This window comes from Scyliorhinus torazame, chromosome 1 (genome assembly GCF_047496885.1).
Source record: "Scyliorhinus torazame isolate Kashiwa2021f chromosome 1, sScyTor2.1, whole genome shotgun sequence".
Taxonomy (NCBI): Eukaryota; Metazoa; Chordata; class Chondrichthyes; order Carcharhiniformes; family Scyliorhinidae; genus Scyliorhinus; species Scyliorhinus torazame.
The window spans coordinates 50,675,979-50,701,754 of NC_092707.1; the positions used below are offsets into that span (position 1 = coordinate 50,675,979).

The following is a 25,776-nucleotide window of genomic DNA, read 5'->3' on the forward strand; positions in this document are numbered from 1 at the left end:
CAGATACTGTAAAAGCAATGAAACAGCTAACATATTCTGATGATTGTACACATTTCCACATTATTGCAGTTCTGCTTTTTAAGGTGGAGGTGGATAAGATTCTCGTTAGGCAAGGGAATCAAAGGTTATCGGGAGCGGGTAGGAATGTAGAATCGGGAGCAGGTAGGAATGTAGAATTAGAAACACAAACAGGTCAGTCATGATCCTAATGAATGACAGGACAGGCTCAAGGGGCTGAATGGCCTACATCTGGTCCTATTTTGTATGTTCGTAGGTTTAATGATACCCTTGAAGTTTGTTTCAGGACTTCCCTACTAATCCCAGCCAAGTTATTTGTCACTGTCTAAAATACTATGTACTAAATCTTTAGAATGTAAATTTACAATCATTGATAGTCAACTAGATGCAACCAAACATAAAAACATACCAAGTATAAAACGCACATGTACCATTCTGCTTCCGATTTTACAAAGTGACAGCTGTAGCTTCACACTCATGATTCCAGCTAAAGCACACATTCGGCACTCAGAGACGAGCTGCTACACCAAAAGGGAGTGAACGTAGGAAGCCCTCAGCATTATTTACAGAACAACATTGACAGAGGCTCCGGGCACATATCCACACCTGTGCTTAACCAAGATTACTTCAGTCATAACTATTAAGATTATTGACTGTAACTGAAAAAGGCAGAATGAGAAAAGACTTGCAAATACAAAGAGCTTTTCCATTTTGTGAGTTGTTTATGTGTTTTTTTTACTTTGAGGCTGTCATTCATTGTTTAACTTTTGCTACAAAATCCCACTTCTGTGCTGGCTGCTTTTGAAGTGCTTTTACTGGCATTTTCTTCATATTTTAAATATGCGCTACATCAGATACCATGTGGAGGAAGATTGAAGATAGCCAAGCTTGACAGGGCTTAAGAAAGATAAATGGCTGCTACATTAGGCATATACTGTGCTCAGTTGGTCATCAATGACAAAACAAAGTACTATTGAAAGATATGTGTTAAAGCTCAGACATCTGGATTAGATCTTCACTGGAAATGGATCTGCAGGCTCAAAGTTGCTGTCAAACATAGCACTTCTCTTCACTCGTGACATAAAACATGCCACCTTATCAAAATTAATTGGTTAATAATTAAAAGGATCCAAACATAAAAGAGGCCTTTATCTTTCCTTCAATGTCCTTCTGGTTTATAAGTAAAAACAGGTAGATGTTTTTCAGTTTTAACTTGCAAACAAATTTAAAATACCCAGTTTTTTAAAACAAATTTGATATTTTAAGTATTTCAAAAAGTGCCCAGGACTATTATGACAAAGACATATGGTTATTCCATAATGCATTTGTCTTTATTTCCTTAAATCTGGCAATTAATGTACACGTTTTGTTTTTGCTTTGAAACATTTTCTCAACTATACTCCTTCAAATCTATAAATTTTCATCAAGTAAATCCTCTTTTGCACCCAGAAAAGCAAACCCTGTTTCGAACCATCATTGACCAAATAATTACAGCTGTAAATTGTTCACTACCACAACGGTTTCATTCCTCTCATTTCGACAGTCACATAACCGTACAGTTTAGTTGGGCAGCATGATAGCACTGTGCCTTCACAGTGCCAGGGTCCCAGGTTCGATTCCCCGCTGGGTCACCGTCTGTGCGGAGTCTGCACGTTCTCCCCATGTCTGCGTGGGTTTCCTCCGGGTGCTCCGGTTTCCTCCCACAGTCCAAAGACATGCAGGTTAGGTGGATTGGCCACGATAAATTGCCCTTAGTGACCAAAAAGGTTAGGAGGGGTCATTGGGTTACGGGGATAGGGTGGAAATTAGGGTTTAAGTGGGTCGGTGCAGACTCGATGGGCCAAATGGCCTCCTTCTGCACTGTATGTTCTATGTTATAACACAACGTAGAGGGAAAAAAATAGTACAGTACAACACTTAGAACACAATTTTAGAGAAAGCAAAAACGCTCATCTTTTGATCTCAAAATATAAAATGGATTGTTTTTGAAACAATAACATCTCTGATCAGATCACTCAGAAAATTCCAACTTTTTCCAGAGAGCCTCAACTCACTACTAGTGTGACTAACTTAATTTTAGTTTCACATCTGGTTCATTTTATTAGAAAAAAAATAAATTAGAAAGATGGCTAGTAATTTAAAAGCAATAATGAGCTCTAAAGTTTGTGTATTTTGGGGGCTCTACCATGTCGGCAATGTTTTAACAATTGTTTTTTGCCTCATTCCGAAAACATCGAGCTTGGTCAAGTGAGGTATGACTGTCTTGTCATTCATTATAATTTAAATAGGTTAAGCTTGTAATTTGTGTCAGGAATCATTCCTTTGTTCCTCATCAATCATTTTAATTACAAAGATTGTCTTAGTCTACATGCTCCTCCATGTAATCAGTTAATAAACTATGGCTCAAAGTGTGCCACAAACTGCAGCTGAGCATTTTAAGTAAATAGTCATCAGAAACCAGCTGTTTTGCACTCTTTAAAAAGGTGATGGCTGGGATTGCGTCTGTAACAATCCTAGTTTTGAAATTCGCCTTTCACAGGAAGCCTGTCTGGCTTTCGCTATATTGTGTTCTGCAGTTTGGTCACTCCTGTTACATTTTGTTGTTCTACTTTGCAGCTCATGTCTGGATTTTGTAGTCATTGGCAAAGGAAGGGCACTCGCCGCTAACCTTGGAGAAAACTACCTACAAAGATCTAGCAATCTCTGTGGCAGGAATTTCACCTTTCCCCATGGCAGTTTAAGTCTGGCGTCAAAATCAAGGAAATGTCTTGTGCAGCAGAAGTGATGCCCGCAAGCAGGTAGGCAACCGAAAACATTATAAATGCTCACACACGCAACAAACCAGGAAATGAAAAGGACGTAAAATTTAAATTTAAATTTCATTTTTGATTTAAATTTTTAGACAGCAAAATAAATCTATGACATATAGAAGCTAAAGTAAACTTAAGACTTTTGTTAAAAAAAAAATTTAAATTGAAAATTTTCATCGCAATGGGGAAATTAGACAACCCACAAATATAAAGTTAACTTTTGTGGGCCAGTAAGGTTGTTTGTTTAGGAATAATTACAAAATTAATCCACTGTTAAAAAGCCAGTGGCATCTCATTCAACAAGGTGCAACTTCTTCTAGCATTTTTACAGTGAGACTGGAGTGGCAATCCATTCATGATTGCAATGAGGTCCATAGGTACCTCTACTGCACATCTCATGGAGGAGTCTAGACTCACTGACAGCAATGTCTGGCTTCCACATCGCTCTGCACATGACTGAAATCCTGAAGTGGATTTCAGTTTCAGTGGAGTAATGACAGAAAATGCTGACAGTTAACCACCGCAAAATTCAGGCATGGATTCACAGTTCAGTGCAGCCCTACGGATGTCCATCTTCTGTAAAGTTCTGTAGTGCAGTTTTACATAATATAACAGGAATAAAACTAGAGATAAATGTGAAACTATTACTACTCCCTCAATTGTCAATATCCTAAAGTTAAAGGCAATTTTTTCAATATAATCAGCTGAAAGTTTTATTTGTTGATTGGATTCTTACAGGTTCATGACTGGACGGATGCGTTTTATAAAACTTTTTTTAAAAATTCCAATTAAGGGGCAAATTAGTGTGGCCAATCCATCTACCCTGCACATCTTTGGGTTTTGGGGGTGAGACCCATGCAGATATAGGGAGAATGTGCAAACTTCACACAGTGACCCTCTTTGTTTTATCACAGTTACACGATTCATCATACGGCAAGTCCATGGCACCAACCTGTTCTCATCGAAGAATGCGATTTCTTGCTTTAGAATGCTACCAAAAAGCCTTTTACGCAGTCTGGCCACCAGCCTATGTCCCGCGAGAACAAAAAGGTAGGCACGGATAAATGAACAAGCAGCACCACCGACATAAATGCCAAAGAGGATAAGAATCATTCTGTCAAGATCCTCTAAGAGAAAAAAAAACAATATTTTTAAAAACAGTCTATTAGTTTGACTTCATAGAACTAAATATTGCACAGCTTTGACAAGACTTTTCTTTTGCTAATGTTTTTCTAAGGCATATTTTTAGTTCTCATTTATTACACAGACAAAGAGTGTGGGAATGGGTGGAGAACATGGAGCGGCGGTAACCACCAATGTTGCTGTCGGGGCAGCCATTGCTGCACCTACAACGATAAAGCTTTAATGCATAATGCCAAAATACACATGTATCCACAATAGCAACATCTCAAATCTAGTCAGGATAGATCCTCTGCAGCATATTTTAAAATATCCCCTGCAGCATATTTTAAATTTACATCACATAGTTTCACATCTACTTTCAGTTGTCCTGGGCAATCCCAAAGCTTTCCCAGTGCGGACTGAATTTTTAATTAGGTCAAAAAGAAATATTGGCCCAGATTTTGCCAGAGGGGCACCTTGTGGCTTTTTCCACTCATCCTTCGGACCAGAAATTGTTGTGCTGCAATTTGCTGAAAGTGCAAACTGAAACAATGCAGTAAGCACCATGGGGCTGCGACCAAGAGTCCTTCTCCTCAACTAATGGGATTTAAGGTTTGAGGAAGAAATGGGAACAACAGAGAAAGAAACTCAAATCAGGTTTTGCAAGAGAAACAGAGAGGGAAAGAAAGATTGTATCATCAAGAGAGGGAAAAGAAAGGGCAGCACAGTGGCGCAGTGGTTAGCATTGCTGCCACACGGCACCAAGGTGCCAGGTTCGATCCCGGCTCTGGGTCACTATCCGTGTGGAGTTTGCATGGGTTTCGCCCCCACAACCCAAAGATGTGCAGTAGGTGGATTGGCCACACTAAATTGACCCTTAATTGGAAAAAATGAATTGGATACTCGGTAAATTTATTTATTTTTTTAAAAAAGGGGAAAGAGAGAATAAAAGGAAAAGTACAACATTTTTAAAAAATCACCAAGAATGATTTATTGCTCACAGTTTTAGACTCCACAGTTTCAATTATTTCTTTTCTAAGACCAAGGCCTGAATTTTTGCTTCCAACTCAGGTAGTGGGAGTCGGGACATTTCCTGGCTCACCCGATCCACCTTGGGAAAACCTCCCAAAATAGCCGGATATTCGACCTGGGGAGAGGTGGGTTGGATGTGGAATGGAGTTGGGCCCGCCCACCTTGGAGGCAAATCCGAAGCAGCCAGAGGAGCTGCCAAATACCAAGGAGGCTGGTTTAAAAGATCATAAGACATAGGAGCAGAATTAGGCCACTCGGCCCATCAAGTCTGCCCCGCCATTCAATCATGGCTGATATTTTTCTTATCCCCATTCTCCTGCCTTATCCCCATAACCCCTGATCCCCTTATTGATTAAGAACCCATCTATCTATCTCTGTCTTAAAAGACACTCAGTGATTTGGCCTCCACAGCCTTCTGTGGCAAAGAGTTCCACAGATTCACCACCCGCTTGCTGAAGAAATTCCTCCTTATCTCGGTTTAAAAGGATCGTCCCTTCAGTCTGAGATTGTGTCCTCTGCTTCTCGTTTTTCCTACAAGTGGAAACATCCTCTCCACGTCCACTCTATACAGGCCTCGCAGTATCCTGCAAGTTTCAATAAGATCCCCCTTCATCCTTCTAAACTCCAACGAGTACAGACCCAGAGTCTGCCCTCGGTTTTCTGAGACATCCTCCCAGTTGTTTTATTGAACATTAGGCCCTCTAGCCCTCACCCAGGCCAATACATGCCAATCTTGCACCCACCCATCTCCATGAGCTCCTCATGCCCACCATATCAACCTATGGCCCCTTAGTGCCAACTCATGACCCCCACCTACTCCCTTTTGCCATTATACCTCCCCGTACCAAATCATCCAGTCCCCACAATAGGCAGACTTCAGGGCCCATGCTGAGATGACAAAGTTCTATATATCTATTATATAGCTCACTACATTAAAAAAAATGACATTTCTGAAAACCCATTCAATACATTTAAATTCATTCATGTCTTAATGTGTAACCAAAACAAACAGACGTGTATTCATAATCGCACATCAAAGACAACTAACCCTTTAATAGGCCCTTTGTACGGTCAATCAAACAGTGAAGTTACAACCAACATGCGCCCTCCCCACCCCACCCACTGTGAAAATTGTAGGTTGTGGAAAGCAGCCAAGAATCAACAATGATACAACAATAGCACTTGGGGTTATATGGGCGGCACGGTAGCACAGTGGTTAGCACTGTTACTTTATAGCACCAGGGACCGAGGTTGGGTCACTGTCTATGTGGAGTCTGCACATTCTCCCCGTGCCTGCATGGGTTTCGTCCGGGTGCTCCGGTTTCTTCCCACAATTCCTGCTTGTTAGGTGAATTGGATATTCTGAATTCTCCCTCAGTGTACGCAAACAGGATTGTCGAGAGAGGTTTTTAATTCATATATTTAAAGGGGTGGCAATTTAAATACTACAACAGCTCTACCTCTCAGGGGCATTTAGATCAATTCTAAAAATTCGTAACTCATGCAATATGGATTAAAGACCCTTTCTGCAGTGAAAATGGGGCCTGTGTGGTCTCAGCACTGGGTTAAAATGGCTCTGCTGAGTTCGGGATTCACACATGTGGAAGTCACGTTTCCCCTGACCTGCAAAAATACTTTCTGCCAGATCTGGGGGTGGAACTTCGCAGATGGTGGTCCATCTACCTTTTTGGATACACTGTGGAGTCTCCATGACTCTGTGCAAAGCCAGGCCTGAGAGCTTGACTGTATGATGAATGAATGTGATGGAAGCGGACTTGGCAAGGTGGGACAACCTCCCTCTCGTCATTGGCAGCTTGGGTGAAGGCGATTAAAATGAATTTGTTGCCACGATTTCTGTTTCTATTTTAGTGCCTGCTGGTCTTTTTGCTGAAAGCATTTTTTTGGGGGGTGGGGGGGAAAGAGGGAGAGGGAGAGAGAGGGAGAGAGAAAGAGAGAAAGAGAGAAAGAGAGAAAGAGAGAAAGAGAGAAAGAGAGAAAGAGAGAGAGAGAGAGAGAGAGAGAGAGAGAGAGAGAGAGAGAGAGAGAGAGAGAGAAAGAGCCCCAGTGTTTAGAATGGAGGAGGAGGGTCGGTGTCCGGGGTCAGGGTTGAGGGCCCTGGCAATGGCGTCACTCCCAACAGCCCCAGGTAAGTACTCTGGGAGTTCGATGGTGGTGGCAACACTGAAGATTGGAGGCAGTTGAAGCAACACTTGAAGCTATGTTCTGGGTCAGGGGAGATGCCCATCAGGGGGGGAAATCACAGGTTTGAGCTGGGAAGGCTACATTGGAGGTTTCGGAGATGGGAGGGTGGGATTAGAGTATTAAAGACCTGTTCCTAGGGGGATGTTTTGCGAGGTTTCAAGAGTTGGGGAGAAGTATGGATTGGGGCAAGGGGAAGGGTTTGGGTTGCAGCTCCAAGACTTTGCTGGGAAGGAGATTCAGAGCTTCCCGATAGCACCGATCCCCTCATTCTTGGAAGAAGTATTGACGACAGGGGGAATGGAGAATGGGGTGGTGTCGGTGACCTACGGGAGGACTTGGGGGGAGGACGGGGTGTCCATGGAGGGGATTAAAGCCAAATGGGAGGAAGAGTTGGGGAGGTTATGGAAGACAGTTTGTGGTGCAAAGTGCTCCGGAGGGCGAACGTCTCAATCTCATGTGCGAGGTTGGGTTGGTACAGCTGTAGGTCGTGTATAGGGTGCACCTCACGAGGGCAAGGATGAGCCGAGTCTTTGAGGGAGTGGAGGACGTTATGTGAGCATTGTGGGAGGGGCCCCGAAAACCATGTATATATGTTTTGGCCGCGTCCACCCTGCACCACATTCAGGCACCCATACCAGCCGACATGGCAGGGTGCCCTGGCCACTGAAGCCACCGGCTACCCACCCACTGGGCTGCATGCGTCGGATTGTCGAACACTGTGCATTTTCTATTCCCCACCCCGACCAGGAGAAGGCGGCCTATAACTGCCGGGACTGGGAGAACACTGGAGGCGACTGCAGGGCCTGCTGCCCCTCAACGTGGCAGAGCAGCGGGCCGAAGGCATGGTTGGCGGGCCTGAAGGAAGGGATGTCACTGGGGTGGAAATCGGCCGCAGGCGAGGAAGTTGTGGTTTCCTGTGCATCAACACCCCCACCACCCCCTTTCCCCCAACACTACCCTCACCATCCTCACTCCCCCTCCCCCCTGGCCTGCGGTCTAATCATGTATTTTGTCTTGTGTCTTGCTAGAGCTGCTGGAGGTGGAGCAGATCCTTCTGGTTTCCTCCAACCCCCACAGCCACGGCCACAGCCAGAAACCTCCCCACCCCCCGGTGTACCGAGCAGCGAGGACGACACCAACACGGAGTTGAGACAGATGTCTGAAACCCAGGACACCCCGAAGCTCGATTCGGACGTGGACACTGATTTCCCGTCACAGCTGTCTCCAACATCCTCCTCCATCCCGGAGACACTTGCCTCGGTTGGGCACTTTAAAAAAATTTTAAAAAATTTAGAGTACCCAATAGATATATTTTTTTCTAATTAAGTAGCAATTTAGCGTGGCTAATCCACCTAACCTGCACATCTTAGGGTTGTGCGGGTAAAACCCACGCAGACATGGGGAGAGTGTGCAGACTCCACACGGACAGTGACACAGGGCCGGGATTTGAACCCGGGTCCTCAGCACCGCAGTCCCAGTGCTATCCACTGCGCCACATACCGCCCTTCGGTTGGGCACTTTAGTGAAGATGCTCATGAAACACTATCTGTTGCACACCACTCAGCTGCTCTCGTCCATCAGGTGGAGGTAGGAACTCTTGAGGGGACGGACGTTCGGAGGGCCGTCCCCAGAGAGTAGCTGCCGTCCAGACGGGTTTTGGGTTTATCAGTCCCATCTATAGCGGAGATATAGTCACAGAGCCAGGGTCTACAAGAGGGGTTGTCGGCGAGCTTCCAGCACTTGCAGGCATCCAACCACGTGTAGGAGCAGGAGGTGGTGCTGACCATGCGTACCACTCAAGTCAACACCGCATGGGTGGAGGCCTTGAGGGTGGGTGGGGTGGGGGGCTGTGGATCAGCATGTCAAAGGCCTGGGACAATCTGTGCAGGCGCTGGCCGAGGCCCAGGACAGGGCAGCTCTCTCCAGGCAGCCATGTGCCAGAGTAACCTGGACATTGCTGCGGCGCTCCTGAACATGGCCCGGTCACAGCAGGCCATGGCTGAAAGCGTCGACGGCATTGCCCAGACACTGGCCGATGTGGCGCAGATGCAGAAGGGGGTGGCCAAGTCCCAGAGGGAGGTGGTACAGTCACTGGCTGACATGGCACAGACCCAGGTGGAGGTACTGTCACAGCGTGATATGGCAAAGTCCCAGATGGAGGTGGTCCACTCCCGGTGCACCATGGCCCTGAGCATACAGACCCTTGCCGAGATGAGAACAGGCTTCTAGGACTGGCAGCGCCGGTGGGGGGTACCTCAGGGATAGCACCACTCGAACCCCCGTCCCATGGAGTAGCCCGGGGGCCATCCGGCACCTCGAGGGAGGTGGTGATGGGGCCTGTGCCAGTGACTCTCGCAGGGGAGGTGCTGGATCACCGCAACGCCTCAGACCCCCTCTCCCCCAACTCTCCTGTCCCAGGCGCATCTGGTGGGCAGCGGGCCAAACAGGGCAGCACCACTTCACCTGGGACACCTGAGCAGTGTCAGGGCTCACAAGGCCAGAAAGTTACACATCAGTTAAGTTGGCACGGGTGCAGGGCACATTAAACACCTGCTCACACTGTTACAGCACTGCGGCGACTGGGAAGAAGGCCACCATTGCTAGTTGTATTCCAGTATGTATTGTCTGCAGGGGGTGAAAGGCCAACATGTTAACATGGTGTATACCTCCGTGCTTAACCAGGTCTAAGGGGTTACATGGTATCCCCAGTTGTGGACCTTGCTCCCACAGGTCCTCCACCCACCCACCATCCCCACACCCTTGCCCCCGTTGGTGCCCAGCACTGTGGGTGCCTCTGGCCCTGGTGCCCGTCCCTGCTGCCAAGGCTCCCGTCGGCTGGCACCGCCCTTGCCAGCGGTACTTTGCGAGTCCTCCATCCGGCGCCCCAGTAGGGGCTACAGTGGCCGATTCGTGGGTAGGCCGCCTGATGGCCTACCAGTGGAAGGTGGCTGGTTGCGGGGTTGGGGGGGGGGGTGGTAAGGTGGAAAACTGGGGGCTGCGGGGGACGGGGGGGGCGGGGACACCCATACAGCTGGTGTCACTCTGCAGAACCAAGGGCAATGGTGAGTGGTCAGTGGGGTGCACAGCAAGATGGCTGCCTTGCAGGCCGAGGCAATGGCGGTCCCTGCTTGGACCCCACCCCAATCCGGTGGGGTAGGGTCACCCCGCCACAGGGCCCGTTCCCCCATCACCAATCCCCCCCCCGGCCAGTGTGTGCCCGGCAGCCCACATTCGCGCCTCTGTGTCCTACCTCCTCTCTCTCCCTCATCAGCCACAATGCCAGTTATGATCTTTTAAAAGCACAAGTGAACCTGATCGTCGAGAATTTGCCCACATGAAGATAAGTATCACGAAGGCCCTGGAGAATACCGGCACGGGCGCACTAATGATATGCCAATGATGTTTACTCTATGTGCATTCTGGAAGGCATTGACGCCGCTGTCGAGGCAACGAAGGATTGTGATTTGACATCAAACCAGGGCCCGTCACGATTTCGTTGTCAGAACCGAATCTCCGCCCTATCGCGTTTCCCGATTCCGCCATCGGCTGACGGAGAATCCCACCCCATTTATTAGACATGATGTGGAGGTGCCGGCGTTGGACTGGGGTGAGCACAGTACGAAGTCTTACAACACCAGTTAAAGTCCAACAGGTTTGTTTCGATGTCACTAGCTTTCGGAGCGCTGCTCCTTCCTCAGGTGAATGAAGAGGTCTGTTCCAGAAACACATATATAGACAAATTCAAAGATGCCAAACAGTGCTAGGAATGCGAGCATTAGCAGGTGATTAAATCTTTACAGATCCAGAGATGGGGTAATCCCAGGTTAAAGAGGCGTGAATTGTCTCAAGCCAGGACAGTTGGTAGGATTTCGCAGGCCAGATGGTGGGGGATGAATGTAATGTGACATGAATCCCAGGTCCCGGTTGAGGCCGCACTCATGTGTGCGGAACTTGGCTATAAGTTTCTGCTCGGCGATTCTGCGTTGTCGCGCGTCCTGAAGGCCGCCTTGGAGAACGCTTACCCGGAGATCAGAGGCTGAATGCCCTTGACTGCTGAAGTGTTCCCCGACTGGAAGGGAGCATTCCTGCCTGGTGATTGTTGTGCGATGTCCGTTCATTCGTTGTCGCAGCGTCTGCATGGTCTCACCAATGTACCACGCTTCGAGACATCCTTTCCTGCAGTGTATGAGGTAGACAACGTTGGCCGAGTCGCACGAGTATGTACCGCGTACCTGGTGGGTGGTGTTCTCACGTGTAATAGTGGTATCCATGTCGATGATCTGGCACGTCTTGCAGAGATTACCATGACAGGGTTGTGTGGTGTCGTGGTCACTGATTTATTAGACAAGTGGTTAAAGCAAAATAAAGGGGTATTAAAAACTATGCAGGCACATGGGCCGTTGACACACGGTATGTACGCCAGCGCCAACGGGCCTCCTGGCTCAGCAATTAACTGTTTTTTAGGGGGCTAGCACTGCGCTAAAGTGCTGCACTGCACGGCCGGCGCGGGTCCACACGTGCGCAACGGCCGTCTCCGCACCAGCCCATGCACGTGGTTGCCATCTTCACGCTGGCGCGGAGCATCATGTCGGGGGCCTACCCGCGGGCCCACGCTAAAGGAGGTTGACCCCCTCCAGATCGTAGCCGTCCGCTGATCAGAAGCCCCCCATCGCGGGCCTGGACCACGTGGAGGCACCCCCCGGAGTCAGATCCCCCCCTGCCCCCCCCCCCCACCAGGACGTCCACAGCGGCCGCGGGTCCGAGCTCCCATCGGGTGGTACCAGGTTTGAACCACGCCAGCAGGACTCGGCGGGTGTTCGGCCCGTCGCCCGCGGAGAATCGCCACAGGGGCCTATTTCAGCGGTCCCCAAACGGCGCCACAGCGACCGCACAGGTGCGATTGCCGCTGATTCTCATGTCGCCGGAGAATCGGCGGCCCAGAGTCGGAGCAGCGTGGCGGGAATTTCCCGCGCCCCGGTGATTGTCCAACTCGTCGCGGGCTCAGAGAATCCCAGCCATGGGATCAGGACCACTGCTTAGGTGAAGGAGAATAAACCAGTAATTGGTTCTCGCTTTAAACATTAAGTCACCTTTACTAGTGTTAAGTCTTGAAGAGAAACTGATATGGATTTTAGTGTAAGCTGTCATTTTGCTAGTGACTACTAAATTCACTAAATCACTTTTATATCTCGGAGATGAACAGGGAGAAGCTCTTCTCTCTTGACTGTCCCTTCCCACTCAAGTCTGTGGGACCGGAGTTCAGCCCAATAAACTGCGAATCAATTATTGACTCCTGCAAAGAACCTATCCCCAGCATTTGTCTGGCTGAGCCCAGGCCACACAAAAGGAACAAAACACAGCTCTCGGCCACCAAGTGTCACAAGTAATCATCCAAGTATGAACAGTCTCAGATTACACCTAACAACCGCTACCTCTGTATAATCAATTAACATTTCAGTCTATTCCTGTTGAGGCTGCTGCCACTGGCCAAACTGACACTTCAACTGCAAGCTTGAAACTTTTGAGATAGGTGGTTGGATGCCTCCAAATAATGAAAGTGGCCTCCTTAATGAAAGTGGTTGAAGCACAAAAAGCTATTTTGCAGCCAGGTTTAACCACAACACTGTGAAGTCAGTAATTTAATATCTTTACATTATGTAAGAAACCTTACTTTGAGTTGCAGCTAGGAGCCTGGAGGGAGAAAAACTGGGACACAAAAAAATTGTGCATGAGCAAATCAGAATGAACAGGTGTGCATATCAATCAGGCAGAGATGCCGACATCAATTAGAAATATGCACTGAGCTAGGGTAACTGTGGCTATGAATTAATCACATATGAGTTTCAAACAGGCTTTGCAAATCAGAAGAGGTCAACCTTGGCTCAGTGGTAGCACCTTTGCCTCTGAAAGCAAAACTGCAAACTGCAAGTTCTTTCTTCATCAGAATTAGCACACCTCAGATGTCATACAGGAATGTGCACATGTTTAGATTTTCTATTCTTTACTGGCAAATCACTACGTTATTGCTCATGGTGAGTTGAAAGATACCGTGCTGAAATATTATATAAGGTGATACCATGTGCAGTTTGAGGGAGAGAAACGGATCTAAGACTAGTGTTTTAAACAAAAAATAAGGGCAATGAAGACAGAGCTGGCTAAAGTGAACTGGGAAATTAGGTTAAGGGATAGGTTAGTAGAGATGCAGTGGCAGATATTTAAGGAGATATTTCAGAATGCTCAGAAAAGATACATTCCAGTGAAAAGGAAAGATGTTAAGGACACACCATCCATGCCTAACTGAAGTATAGGTAGTCAAAGATAACATCAAATTGAAAGAAGCATATAATTCTTCAAAAAATGATTGGTAGTTCAGAAAATCAATAGAAAATTTAATAGTAAAGAACGACGAATAGATTAATAAGGAGGGAGAAATTTGAGAGAACACGAGCAAGAAATATAAACGCCAATAGGCGTTTCGACAAGTATTCGAAGAAAAAGAAAAAGTAAAGTGAGTGTTGGTCCTCGAGAGAGAGAGAATGAGGAATTAACAAAGGGACGGAGGAACTTAAAGCAATTACAATCATCAGAGTAAAGGTACTGAGAAACTTATTACAACTAAAAGCTGACATGTTCCCAGCTCCTGATTTCCTCCTCCAAGGATCGTATAGTTTCTGAGATAGTAAATGCATTGATTGAATTTTCCAAAATTCCCTCGACACTGGAAAGGTCCCATCAGATTGCAAAATAGTGAATGTGATTCCTCTAATCGAGAAAGGACGGTGACAGAATGCAGGAAACTATAGGGCAGTTAGCTTAACATCTGTCGCAGGGAAATTGCTGGAATCCATCATTAAGGAGGTTATAGTGGGCCACTTAGAAAATCTCAATGCAATCAAGCAGAGTGAACACGGTTTTGTGACAGCAAAATCATCTTTGACTAATTTAGTGGAGTTCTTTAAAGAAGTAACAAGCAAGTGGATGAATGAGAATCTGGTTGAGCTATACTTCGATTTCCAGAAGGCACCTGACAAGGTGCGACATCAAAGTTTACTCAGCAAAATATGAGCTTATGCTGTAGGGGGTGACACATTAGCAGGGATAGAGGATTGGTTAGCTAGCAGGACACAGAGGGCAAAGAATAATGGGTTTGTTTGGGTTGGCAAGATGTAATGAGTGGAGTGCCACCCAGTGCTTCAAATATTTACAATTTACATCAATCATTTGGATAAAGGGGCGAAATGCATCTTTGCTAACTTTGCTGATAACACAAAGATAGTTAGGAAAGTAAGTTTTGAGGAGGACCCATGGGGCTGGATTCTCGGATTCTGTGGCTATGTCCGCAGGATGCGCCTGGTCTTACGATCAAAATGTCAGCGGTGCCCCCGCATCGTTGCTTCGCACGGTTGGGGGGGGGGGGGCTCACGGCCACGCCACGTAAAGCTCCCAGCTTTACCTGCTGATATGGACGCAAAATGGCCAGGTCCGTGGCCGCGCATGCGCATGGTGGCGGCCTGCAGCGGCCACGCTTGGGCCCGGCATGCCAAACACTGCCCCCTCGCCACCCCGGACCACCCATCCACCAGTCCCCCCAGCCCCTGCCGAAGCCCCCTCCTGTCAATGGAACGGCTCTCCCCACCCCCGACTGTGACGGCGCTGGACACAGTCCGCAGTCTCCAAGTCATTGGGGAGTCTGCCCATCTGTGGCAGAGCATCAGGGAAGGGCCTCAGGTGACGTTCTGGCATGTGGCGTCCTCCTTGAGTATGCGTTTTTGAGGGGGCGGAGCATCCGAAAAACAGCGCCGCCCCCGATTTCAGCAAAAAGGAATTGTCCAGCCGATTGCCGAACGCAATTTCGCGGTCGGCAATCGGAGAATTCCACCCAAGGATTCTGAAAAGGGACATAGGCAGGTTAAATGACAGAGCAAAGATTTGGCTGACAGAGTAGAATGTGGGAAAATGTGAACTTGTCCATTTTGGCAGGAAGAATAGGAAAGTAGCATATTATTTAAATGCGGAGAGATTGCAGATCACGGAGGTACAGAGGGATCTGAATATCCTGGTACATGGATCACAAAAGTTAGTTAGCAGTATGCAGGTGATTAGGAAGGCAACGGGAATGCTTGCAAGGGGAATGGAGTATAAAAGTAGGGATGTTTTACTGAAGTTGGTGAGACCACATCTAGTACTGTGTACAGTTTTGGTCCCCTTATTTAAGAAAGGAGATAAATGCATTAGAAGAGGTTCAGAGAAGGTTCACTCAACTGATATCTGGGATTGGGAGTGGGGGGGGGTAAAGAGGGAAGGTGTGGGTTATCTTTCGAGGAAAGGTTGAGGGCCTATATCCATCTAGAGGTAATCTTATTGAAACATACACGGTCTTGAGGAGGCTTAACAGGGTGGATGCTGCAAGGATGGTGTCCCCTTGTAGAAGAGACGAGAACTAGGGGATAGTTTAAATAAGGGGTCATCCGTTAAAATGGAGATGAGAAGAAATTTATTCTTTCAGTGGAGTATGAATCTTTGGAACTCTCTTCCTCAGACAGAGATGGAGATAGAGCCAATGAATATTTTTAAAGCAGAGGTTGATAAGATTCTTGACTAACTTATCAGGTGTTGGTAACGGAATGTGCCATTGATGTCAAAATCAGATAAACCACGATCTTATTGAATGGTGGAGCAGGATTGGATTACCTATTTCTGCTTCTAATTCATATGTTCATATGGTACAGCATCAGAGCCAATGATTTGCAGGTTTCTGCCCATGTTACAGTAGCAAAATAGTTTTTAATTGAAGTCATAAAGTAATCGAAGCCATGAGTAATGGAATGTGACTGTGAAAAAGGTAAACTCTCCCTCCTTGTTCCCCTCATTCTTTCTGCAGCCTTTAATGTGATTGGACCCACCATCCTTCTTCAATGCCTCTCTAATGTCATCTGGCAGGGTGGGACTGTTCTCATCCGGTTCCATTCTAATCTATCTAGTACTAACGTATGGGGCTGGAAGCTCCGCACCCTCACGTCAAAATTGTGGCCGGCGTGGGTGGGTGGGTGGGGGGGGGAAATCAACGTTCGCTCAAGAAATCGGGACCGTTGCCGGGTCACTGATTCTGTGCGTCCCGAAAAGCGACATCACCGGGGAGTACACCGCGCTGCTGGGGCCATTGCCAGAGGTCCGCTCTGACATTCTCCGCCCCCAACTGGCCGAAGTCCTGACGACATGGAACTAACCTGCTTCAGCCAGTTGGGATATTCGCATGGTGGCTGCACTCAGTCTGCCTGGTCAGGGATCAGAGGCCGGGGAGACCTTATAGGCGGGCGGGGAATGATTGTCCGGGGTTTGAGGGTCAGGCGCGCGGCCGATCTGGGGGTCTCCTTTGTGGGTTTACCTCCACGGTCCGAGTCCGCCATGGAATACTGCGCAGCTGCTGTGTGCATGCGCGGCCTCTGACCCGGATGTGTGGGGGCCCGTATCTACAACAAAAGTTGCGAGATTTACTCCGGGTCCCTCGGGACTAACCCCTGCAGGGCTGGGGATTCGTGTCCCTTTAGTCCAGGATTTTCCGGAGTAAAACTCCACGGTTTTGACGCCGGCGTGGAAATATAGTCACAATAATGGAGAATCCAGCCCATGATCTCTTGCAATGGTTTCCCCCTTCTGCAAAATTGCTTCTGGTTTGGGCCTCCGCTTCTATTTCTGAGCCACATGCTGCCCCTTGGTGACATCATCCAAAGGCTCAGCAATACTTGTCACTTGTGCCTCGACAACACGAAGCTGTACCTCACCACCGCTACTCTAAACTCCTGCACTGTTGCTAAATTTTCAGACATCCCGTACTGGCTGAGCAGAAAATTGCTCCATTTTAATATTGGAAAGACTGAGGCCATTGTTTTCGACCCACACTCCAAATTTCAATCCCTAGTTTAGTAACTTGAGGAAGCCAGTGGTAGTGAAATGGAGACTTATTGAACGATATACAATATTCTGCCCACGGCCGTAACTCTTTCCCAGACCACTCATTGCTGGGAGAACTCAACTCAACAGGTCCTGCCTGGGCCCAAACCAGAAGCAATTTTGCAGAAGGAGGAAGGGAAACCATTGCAAGAGATCATGGGCTGGATTCTCCATTATTGTGACTATATCTCCACGCCGGCGTCAAAACCGTGGAGTTTCACTCCTGAAAATCCTGGAATAAAAGGGACACGAATCCCCAGCTCTATTACGACTACAGTCTATCTGGGAATCTCATATTCCACGAGTCCCAAGCGGAGGTCAACAATTGATTCCCCTCATGGGGGTCACAATGCCTAGCAACAGTCTGAGATTATAAGGTAGTTAGTTTGCAACCTTGATGTCATAATTGAACCCAAGGTGAGCTTCCAAACTTATATTTGTGTCAGCACTAAGACCACCTTATTCCACCTCCGTAACATCACTCAAGTGATGTGAGTGTCACTGGCTGAGGCAGTATCTATTGCCCATCCCTAATTTCCCTTGAACTGAGTGGTTTGTACGGCCATTCAGAGGGCATTCAAGAATCAACCACATTGCAGTGGGTCTGGAGTCACATGTAGCCTAGATCAGTGTTACAATCCCAATTAATGTTATAACTGGACAGGAAGGTCCCAGAATGGAGCCCTGGCTCAAAATATCCTAACTTATTTTTGTTTTATAAAACATGGAGGAACCGAGTCACAGGACCACTAATTGTATTAACAAAGAAAAAATTATTAAACATGAAAAATTGGATTATACAATACTCCTTTACTCCCCCCTTATCTTAACAAATACACACAGGTTTAAAGATTAACATGGATTACAAAGTACATCTTAAACTACAATGGTCTCATTAACACAAAAGTCCCTTTTAAGCACAAAAGATGACTGTGGTCAAGTACACACTCTGTTTGGAACCCAAGTTAGTGTCTGCCATTTTCTCCTCGGAAACCCACCACCCAGGTGATATTTTTAACATGCCAGTATTGTCACAAAATCATTATTACATCATAACAAGAAATAGGTATGGCAAACAAGAATGATAGAGACAGATTATGGCAATAATTTATGTTTATTTAATGTAGCCAAGCAATTTATCTCCTCAGAAATTCAGCATCTCTGGGGCACTGTAACGTACTGCAAAAGTTTCAAATGCAACTTGTTGTATTTTTCAGAATGGCATTTACATGAGGACGAGGTAAGGACTGATCAGAAAATAGAAGAGACCCGGGGCAGGGGAAGCACCTGAAGATATGTTTGGAGGCATTTTGATTTAAAGGCAGGGTCAGAGGTAACAAGGAAAAGTGATTTTCAAAGAGTTGCAAAGGCATGCAATTAGTAAATAATGGTAGGCTGGGTAGAGTGAGAGGACAACAAGCAATCAGACAAATGAATATACAAGGAGTACAAGATAGAAGGTTCAAAAAGAGCTAGGCAAGGCTGCGGAGAGATTTGTAAATAAACATTTTGAAGCCAATTCACTGGAGCACAAGGAACAACTGAATCTGGGTATAGACGGAGAAATGGGTTATGTACGGGGAGGACATAGTTGGCAAGTTCCAGATGTTACGTTTTTGCTAAAGGTGAAATGACATTCCAGAAAAATTGATCTTTAAGTCAATCTGGGCAAGAACAAAGGATCAGATACTGGAATAGATATAAATGAACAATGGAAGTGAGAGATTGTAACCGTGGCAAGGTATCACAAATTCCTATTTTAACATAATCAATCTTTCACTGTGAACACAATCACATATCATTGTCATTATAGCATATGGTAGTGGCTGTCAAATTAAAATGCAAACCAAATTGTTTAAACTCATCTCCATAAATTTAAATATGTATACTGAAGAAAACCAGGCTATTATCTGGAATGGACAGGTTGTCTTATGAGGTTGTCTTATTGTTTTAAAATTAAATTTTTAAGGCTCAATCACAGAAAAGTCAATTAAGTACAGAGTTCCTTTGTTAAATGAAGTCCAGTTTTTTTTTAAAAAAGGTTGGACAGTTTTTTTTTAAAAAAGGTTGGACAAGCTCGGTGTGTAGCCACTGAAGTAAGAGGCGACTTGATTGAAACACAAAATCCTGAAGGATCTTGACGGAGAGGATGTTTCCTTCTATGAGAGTACCTAGAACTAGGGAGTCACTGTTTAAAATAAAGGGTCGCTCATTTAAAATGGAGATGAAGCAAACATTTTTCTCTCCAGAGTCGTGAGTCTTTGGAAATCTCTTCCTGAGAAAGCAATGGAAGCAGAGTCTTTGAATATTTTAAGGTGGGGGGATAGTTTATTGATAAGCAAGGGGGTGATAAGTTATTGTGGGTAGGTGGGATTCAGATTTGAGGTTACCATCAGATCAGGCTCAAGGCTACTGAATGGCCTACTCCTGCTCCTTGTTTGTATGTTTGGGAAAACAGACATTGTGAACCAGTTTCAAGTAATCTAAATCATATCACTCAGGTTACTGAAAAAAAACAACCAAGCTCGAGTCTCAGCTTAAGCACTTGGCAATTAGTTTACTACTTTTTTCTGATGTGATACCACTAAGTTGCCTCACCATAGAGAGGTACTAAGATTTTAGCTGTTAAGATTTTAATAAAAAACAGCTTCTTGGAACCAGGGAAAACAACTGGACTGAAATGGAAACATCTGCATTAGCAGATAGATAAACTTCCTTTGACAATATATCACTCAAATAATTGCTCTCATCACTTTCAGGGCTAATCCGAATGTTGAAGCGATGCTGAAAACGTCAATGGGAAAAACAGTCTGCCGATTGTTTTAAAATTAAATTTTTAAGGCTCAATCACAGAAAAGTCAATTAAGTACAGAGTTCCTTTGTTAAATGAAGTCCAGTTTTTTTTTAAAAAGCCTAACAAACTTCCAGGCAGGAAATATCACTTATGTATTCATGCCACTTTGTTTGATAGAAGCACTGGCATATTCCATTCCCAAGGTCAGCTACAAAACTTTGAGGTAAATAGGAACCAGCAGCACACAAATAAGCTGTTTCATTCATACCTTAAATCAAGGGCACAGTTTGACCATGAAATACACATATCACAAATCTGGTTATGCTGGACATGGTTTGGTTGTTTCATTTATTCTGAAAATAGCATCAATGCACCATCTGGTGGATAACTTTGTATGTTACACTTTAATCTGAAAACAATGGAACATAAGCACATTTGTGTTCCAATTAGGCACTATTCAACATAGGTAGCATTTTTATCAGCGACTAGAACTCTGTTCTTTTAAAGTAATTTCTTTAATTGCCAATTCAAATATTGGATTTCTACAAAAACATAAGTTTTACTACTACGTAGCAAAACATTCACATACCCATTGATTCTGTAGCCATATCAATGACCTTGCCAAAGAAAAATGGAGCCACTATCTGTGAAAGACAGGAAACAACTAGTGCTAGCATCCCGCCAACACAAATCAGCATTTCCTATTGAATGGAAAGAGAAAACATATTTAAAGGTAAATACAATGCATTTTAACTTGCTATATTGTAATAAGACAACATTTAGGCCTAGATCTTCCAGTATCTAGATAGTCAAAGACCACACCAATAACCCAAGATGCGCTATGGGACGCCTCAGAAGTCCCAACGTAAGCATGCCTTGAGAATTGCCCAGGAAGTTTGAACTTCCGATGGGCAATTCCCATTCCCCAAGACCGTCCGAAAAAGTCTCAAACACTCGAGTTAAAATCGGTGACTTTGGACGGTTCCGACTTATCAGGCTTGTTCCCCAAGAAATGTTAGACCGGGAAAGAAACTCTAGTCTCACACCTGGATAACTATACAACTGCACCCCCCCCCCCCCCGCCCCCCCCCCCCCCCCCCCCAACCGCCCCCCCCCCCCCCCCCCCCGCCACCCCCCCCCACCCCGTCGCCCCCCCCCCAATCATTCACACTGATCACCCTCCCCTACCCCAACTATCCCCTTGACCACCGACTACCCAACCTGACAAAACTCTCCACTTACTCACCTCACCCACCCAGCATCCTACTCACCTCACCTTCCTACATTCTCTCCATAGCTATTTTCAGAGCAGCTTCAGGGTATTTAAATTCTACTTACTGGAATACAGCAGCTAGTGCCATCAAAAGGGTTTGTGGTTTCTGTAGTGCTCCCTATAAGCTTTGCTGTACTGCATTGGATGTGAAGGATCCTCATCGAAAGATTCCTCAGGAATATCGGAAGAAGGGAAGTGTACATTTTTTTTGTCTGATCAGGGTTGGAAAAAGGATTTCCGATCCTGATCAGAGGATCTGGGCCTTAGTTCAAGTTTACCTAAATTGAGAAGAATCGTCTTTAGACGTGGGGTAGACATGGGCAGAAATGATCAGTTTGAGCTTATTAGGTAATTTAACTGCATTAGTAAAGAAGCTTGAATACGTTGCAAAATGTAACGTATGTTAAATCTTTTAGGGTGCAATTTTCCCCAGATATATTTAGGTGCTAAAGAGCTTCCGAGGTAGCCACAAATGTTGATTTGAATCAGCACTTAATTGTTAACACTGCAAGTTGTCTGTTTCTGTGCCTGCAGGCACAGGTAAATTATGATATTCCATTAGTCCAAAAGCTTCGTACTGAATCCACACTTTTGCACACATGTTTCTTATCGACAAAGCATCCAATTAGCACCTGTTTTCACCAAAATGAACTCCCTCAAATGATTTTCCAATATTTTAACAATTCAATTATATTAAAGACTAAAATTGAGGGTCGGAATAGCCTACTCGTGTTCCACTATAGTTAATTATACTTTTACAGAGCATTTACTACCAGAATTCTATTAAGTAACAATCCAAGCTTACTTATTCTTATAAATTGAATTTTTAGTGTTGAAATTAAATACAGCTGAAACCAGGGCAGTTGCATAATAGACCCTAAGACATAGGAGCAGAATGAGGCCACTCGGCCCATCGAGTCTGCTGCACCATTCAATCATGGCTGATATTTTTCTTATCCCCATTCTCCTGCCTTATCCCCATAACCCCTGATCCCCTTATTGATTCAGAACCTATCTATCTCGGTCTTAAAGACACTCAGTGAATTGGCCTCCACAGCCTACTGCGGCAAAGAGTTCCACAGATTCACCACTCTCTGGCTGAACAAATTCCTCCTCATCTCTGTTTTAAAGGATCGTCCCTTCAGTCTGAGATTGTGTCCTCTGCTTCTAGTTTTTCCTACAAGTGGAAACATCCTCTCCACATCCACTCTATCCAGGCCTCGCAATATCCTGTAAGTTTCAGTAAGATCCCCCTTCATCCTTCTAAACTCCAACAAATACAGACCCAGATGATTTGTTATGTTCTAGGTGTAACATAAGTGGCTTCCTTGTGGTGCACTTGACAAAGGAAGGTTCAGACGTGGAGATATCTTCAACACGTTTATTAAACTATTTACACTTCTATTACTCAGGTTCGACACTACTGCTAATCCTACTATAGCTACCCAGACTGACTAACCAGTTGCTGCAATCCACGTGGTGGGTGTAATATTGAATCAACCCTGTGTCTCTACTCACTGACTGTCTCCACTGGAAAGAGGCAGATCATGTGTGTGGTGTCCTTTATATATGGGTTGGTATAATGCCCTCTTGTGGTCGTGTCACCTCGGTGTGTATTGTGAATGTCCATTGGTCGTGTCCTATCTAACTGATCTATTGGTTGAATGTGTGTGTGTGTGTGAGATGTTTCTGGTGCTCCCTCTAGTGTCTAGCTAGCCTACATGTATTTACATTGATGCACATCACCACATCAGAGTCCTGAACCGTTCCTCATACGACAAGCTCTTCATTCCAGGGATCATTCTTGTGAACCTTCTCAGGCCCCTTTCCAAGGCCAGCACATCCTTCTTTGGATGTGGGGGCCAAAACTGTTCACAATACTCCAAATGGGGCCTGACCAGAGCCTTATATAGCCTCAGACATACATCCTTGGTCTTATATTCTAGCCCTCTCGACATGAATGCTAACATTGCATTTGCCTTCCTAACTGCCGACTGAACCTGCACGTTTAACTTGAGAGAATCGTGAACAAGGACTCCCAAGTCCCTTTGTGCTTCTGATTTCCTAAGCATCTCCATTTCTCCTTCCAAAGTGCATAACCTCACACTTTTCCACATTGTATTCCATCTGCCACTTCTTTGCCCACTCTCCTCGTCCTTCTGCAGCCCACCTGCTTCCTCAATACTACCTGTCCCTCTACATCTGCAAACTTGGCAACAGTGCCTTCATTTCTTCTTCCAGATCATTCATGTATATTGTGAAAAGTTGTGGTCCCAGCACCGGCCCCTGAGGCACACCACTGGTCACCGACTGCCATCCTGAAAAAGACCCCTTTAGCCCCACTCTCTGCCTTCTGCCAGTCAGCCAATCTTCTCTCCATGCCAGGATCTTACCCTTAACACCAAGGGCTATTAATTTATTTAACATTGTCCTATGCAGCACCTTGCCAGAGGCCTTCTGGAAATCTAAATAAATCACATCCACCGGTTCTCCTTTATCTGACTTCCTTGTCACTTCCTCAAAGAACTCCAACAGATTTGTCAGACATGACCTCCCCTTGACGAAGCCGTGCTGACTCAGTCCTATTTTATCATGCACTTCCAAGTACTCCGCAATCTCATCTTCAATAATGGACTCTAAAATCTTACCAATGACCGAAGTCAGGCTAACCGGCCTATAATTTTCCATCTTCCGCCTCCCTCCCTTCTTATCAGCAGTGCTACATTAGCCACTTTCCAGTCCTCTGGAACCCTTCCTGCCTCCAGTGCTTCCTGAAAGATCACCACCAATGCCTTGAGACAAGTCTTTAATGAATCCAGAGAATCTGGAAGCTGGTAAACATCTATGGGATGAATTTCTGCAGAGGTTCTCCCACTTGCTCATCATAACTGCAACAGATGTATGGAAACAGTGAAAAAATGTTTAATCACTGCTTATGTGGCTATTCCATGGACACCTACCAAGTTACAGCAAAAGAACCCCAGAAAATTCACCCCATTTTGAGCAGAGACTTTGTATTACAGATAAAACAGATGATTCATTATTTCTCAGAAATTAAAGTGTTTAAAAAGCCTCTCTTACAATGTCATAGTACTGGAGAATCACTGCATGCTTAAAAATACCATGTGCAGAAACACACAGGATTTGTCACAGAAAGTCATACCCATCAAATCACTCCCTTAATGAATTAAAATACAGTATAACTTTGCTCTAAACATTGAAGCTGAAGCCTGACATTCATGATGAATTATGCTCAGGAATCAGATAGAATTTACAGTGCAGAAGGAGGCCATTTGGCCCATCGAGTCTACACCGGCCCCTGAAAGAGCACCCTAACTTTTTTTTTTTAAATTTAGAGTACCCAATTATCTTTTTCCAATTATGGGGCAATTTAGCACGGCCAATCCACCTAACCTGCACATCTTTGGGTTGTGAGGGTGAACCCCAAACAGACACAGGGAGAATGTGCAAACTCCACATAGACAGTGACCCAGGACCGGGATTCGAACCCAGGTCCTCAGAGCCGTAATCCCAGTGCTAACCACTACGTCAATTGCCGCCCAAGAGCACCCGACCTAAGCCCACACCTCCACCCTATCCCTGTAACCCAGCAACCCCACCTAACCTTTGGACACTGCAGGGCAATTTAGTGTGACCAATCCTCCTAACCCACACATCTTTGGTCCGTGGGAGGAAACCGCAGCAACTGGAGGATACGCACGTAGACACGGGGAGAATGCGCAGACTCCGCACAGACAGTGACCCGGGAATCGAACCCGGGTTCCTGGTGCTGTGAAGCAACAGTGCTAACCACTGTGCTACCATGCCGCCCAAGCTTGCATAAACGTCCAGTTTTTTAAAAAAACTACTCTCGGTACGAAGTACATTTCTAATATTTGAACTAAAATAAATTTTAGTCATTAACGTGAAATTACCCACTGCAAAGGTATTAACATAAATAATACTCACATCTTTAGCCAACAAGAAGAGGCGTTTAAGGTCAGCATTATTTTTTTTGTCCCTTTCCTCTTCAATGCTGTGTACAATACGAAAGATCTGAAGCCTTCGCAGGAACCTGAAACAGAAAGTATTAATTCACAAATTGCCAGCAATCAGAAAGGACTATACATCACCTAACTACAATGACAAGAGACACAAACTGCTTAGTATACACCAGCCAGATGCCGAATATATGGAGTGATCTACTTTTTGCAACTACCTGACACTATCATTCTTCTTAAAATCAATGGCCAATTAAAAACTCTCAAACTTTTCCAATTTTGATACAAATTTAAAAAAAGCCAATTTGGATTTATACACGTCAGCATCTCTCAATCTCAGCACATGCAATTAATAACTTTGATATTGCCCTTAACGTTACTAAAATGGCAGGTACTTTATACACAGCAGGATCTCACAAATAGCAAGGAAATAACTGGTTGGTTAATCTATTTTGGTACGGGCATAGAATTGAGAGAAAAATACAAGCCAAGATATCGGGAGATTTCCTGCTCTACTTAGAAAACACTACAGTAACTTCATGGTCTAGCAAAGGATAACTATAAAGCACTCCT

General features: G+C 45.5%; 1 protein-coding gene and 1 long non-coding RNA gene across 3 annotated transcripts in view; one reads left to right on the plus strand and one right to left on the minus strand.

The window, feature by feature from the left end:
* LOC140403708 (uncharacterized) overlaps nt 1–25,776 on the minus strand; it is a 364,979-nt gene that overhangs the window by 302,839 nt on the left and 36,364 nt on the right. For both annotated transcript variants that reach the window (XM_072491906.1, XM_072491971.1), the window contains exons 5-7: nt 25,172–25,277; nt 20,519–20,630; nt 3,781–3,955 (exon numbers count right to left, since the gene is read on the minus strand). In XM_072491906.1, coding sequence (XP_072348007.1) covers nt 3,781–3,955; nt 20,519–20,630; nt 25,172–25,277 — 393 coding nt within the window. The remainder of the gene's footprint in view (nt 1–3,780; nt 3,956–20,518; nt 20,631–25,171; nt 25,278–25,776) is intronic.
* On the plus strand, nt 2,607–8,482 carry LOC140403857 (uncharacterized). The gene is made up of 3 exons (XR_011938427.1): nt 2,607–2,816; nt 3,743–3,878; nt 8,213–8,482. It is a non-coding gene; the product is annotated as an uncharacterized lncRNA (long non-coding RNA).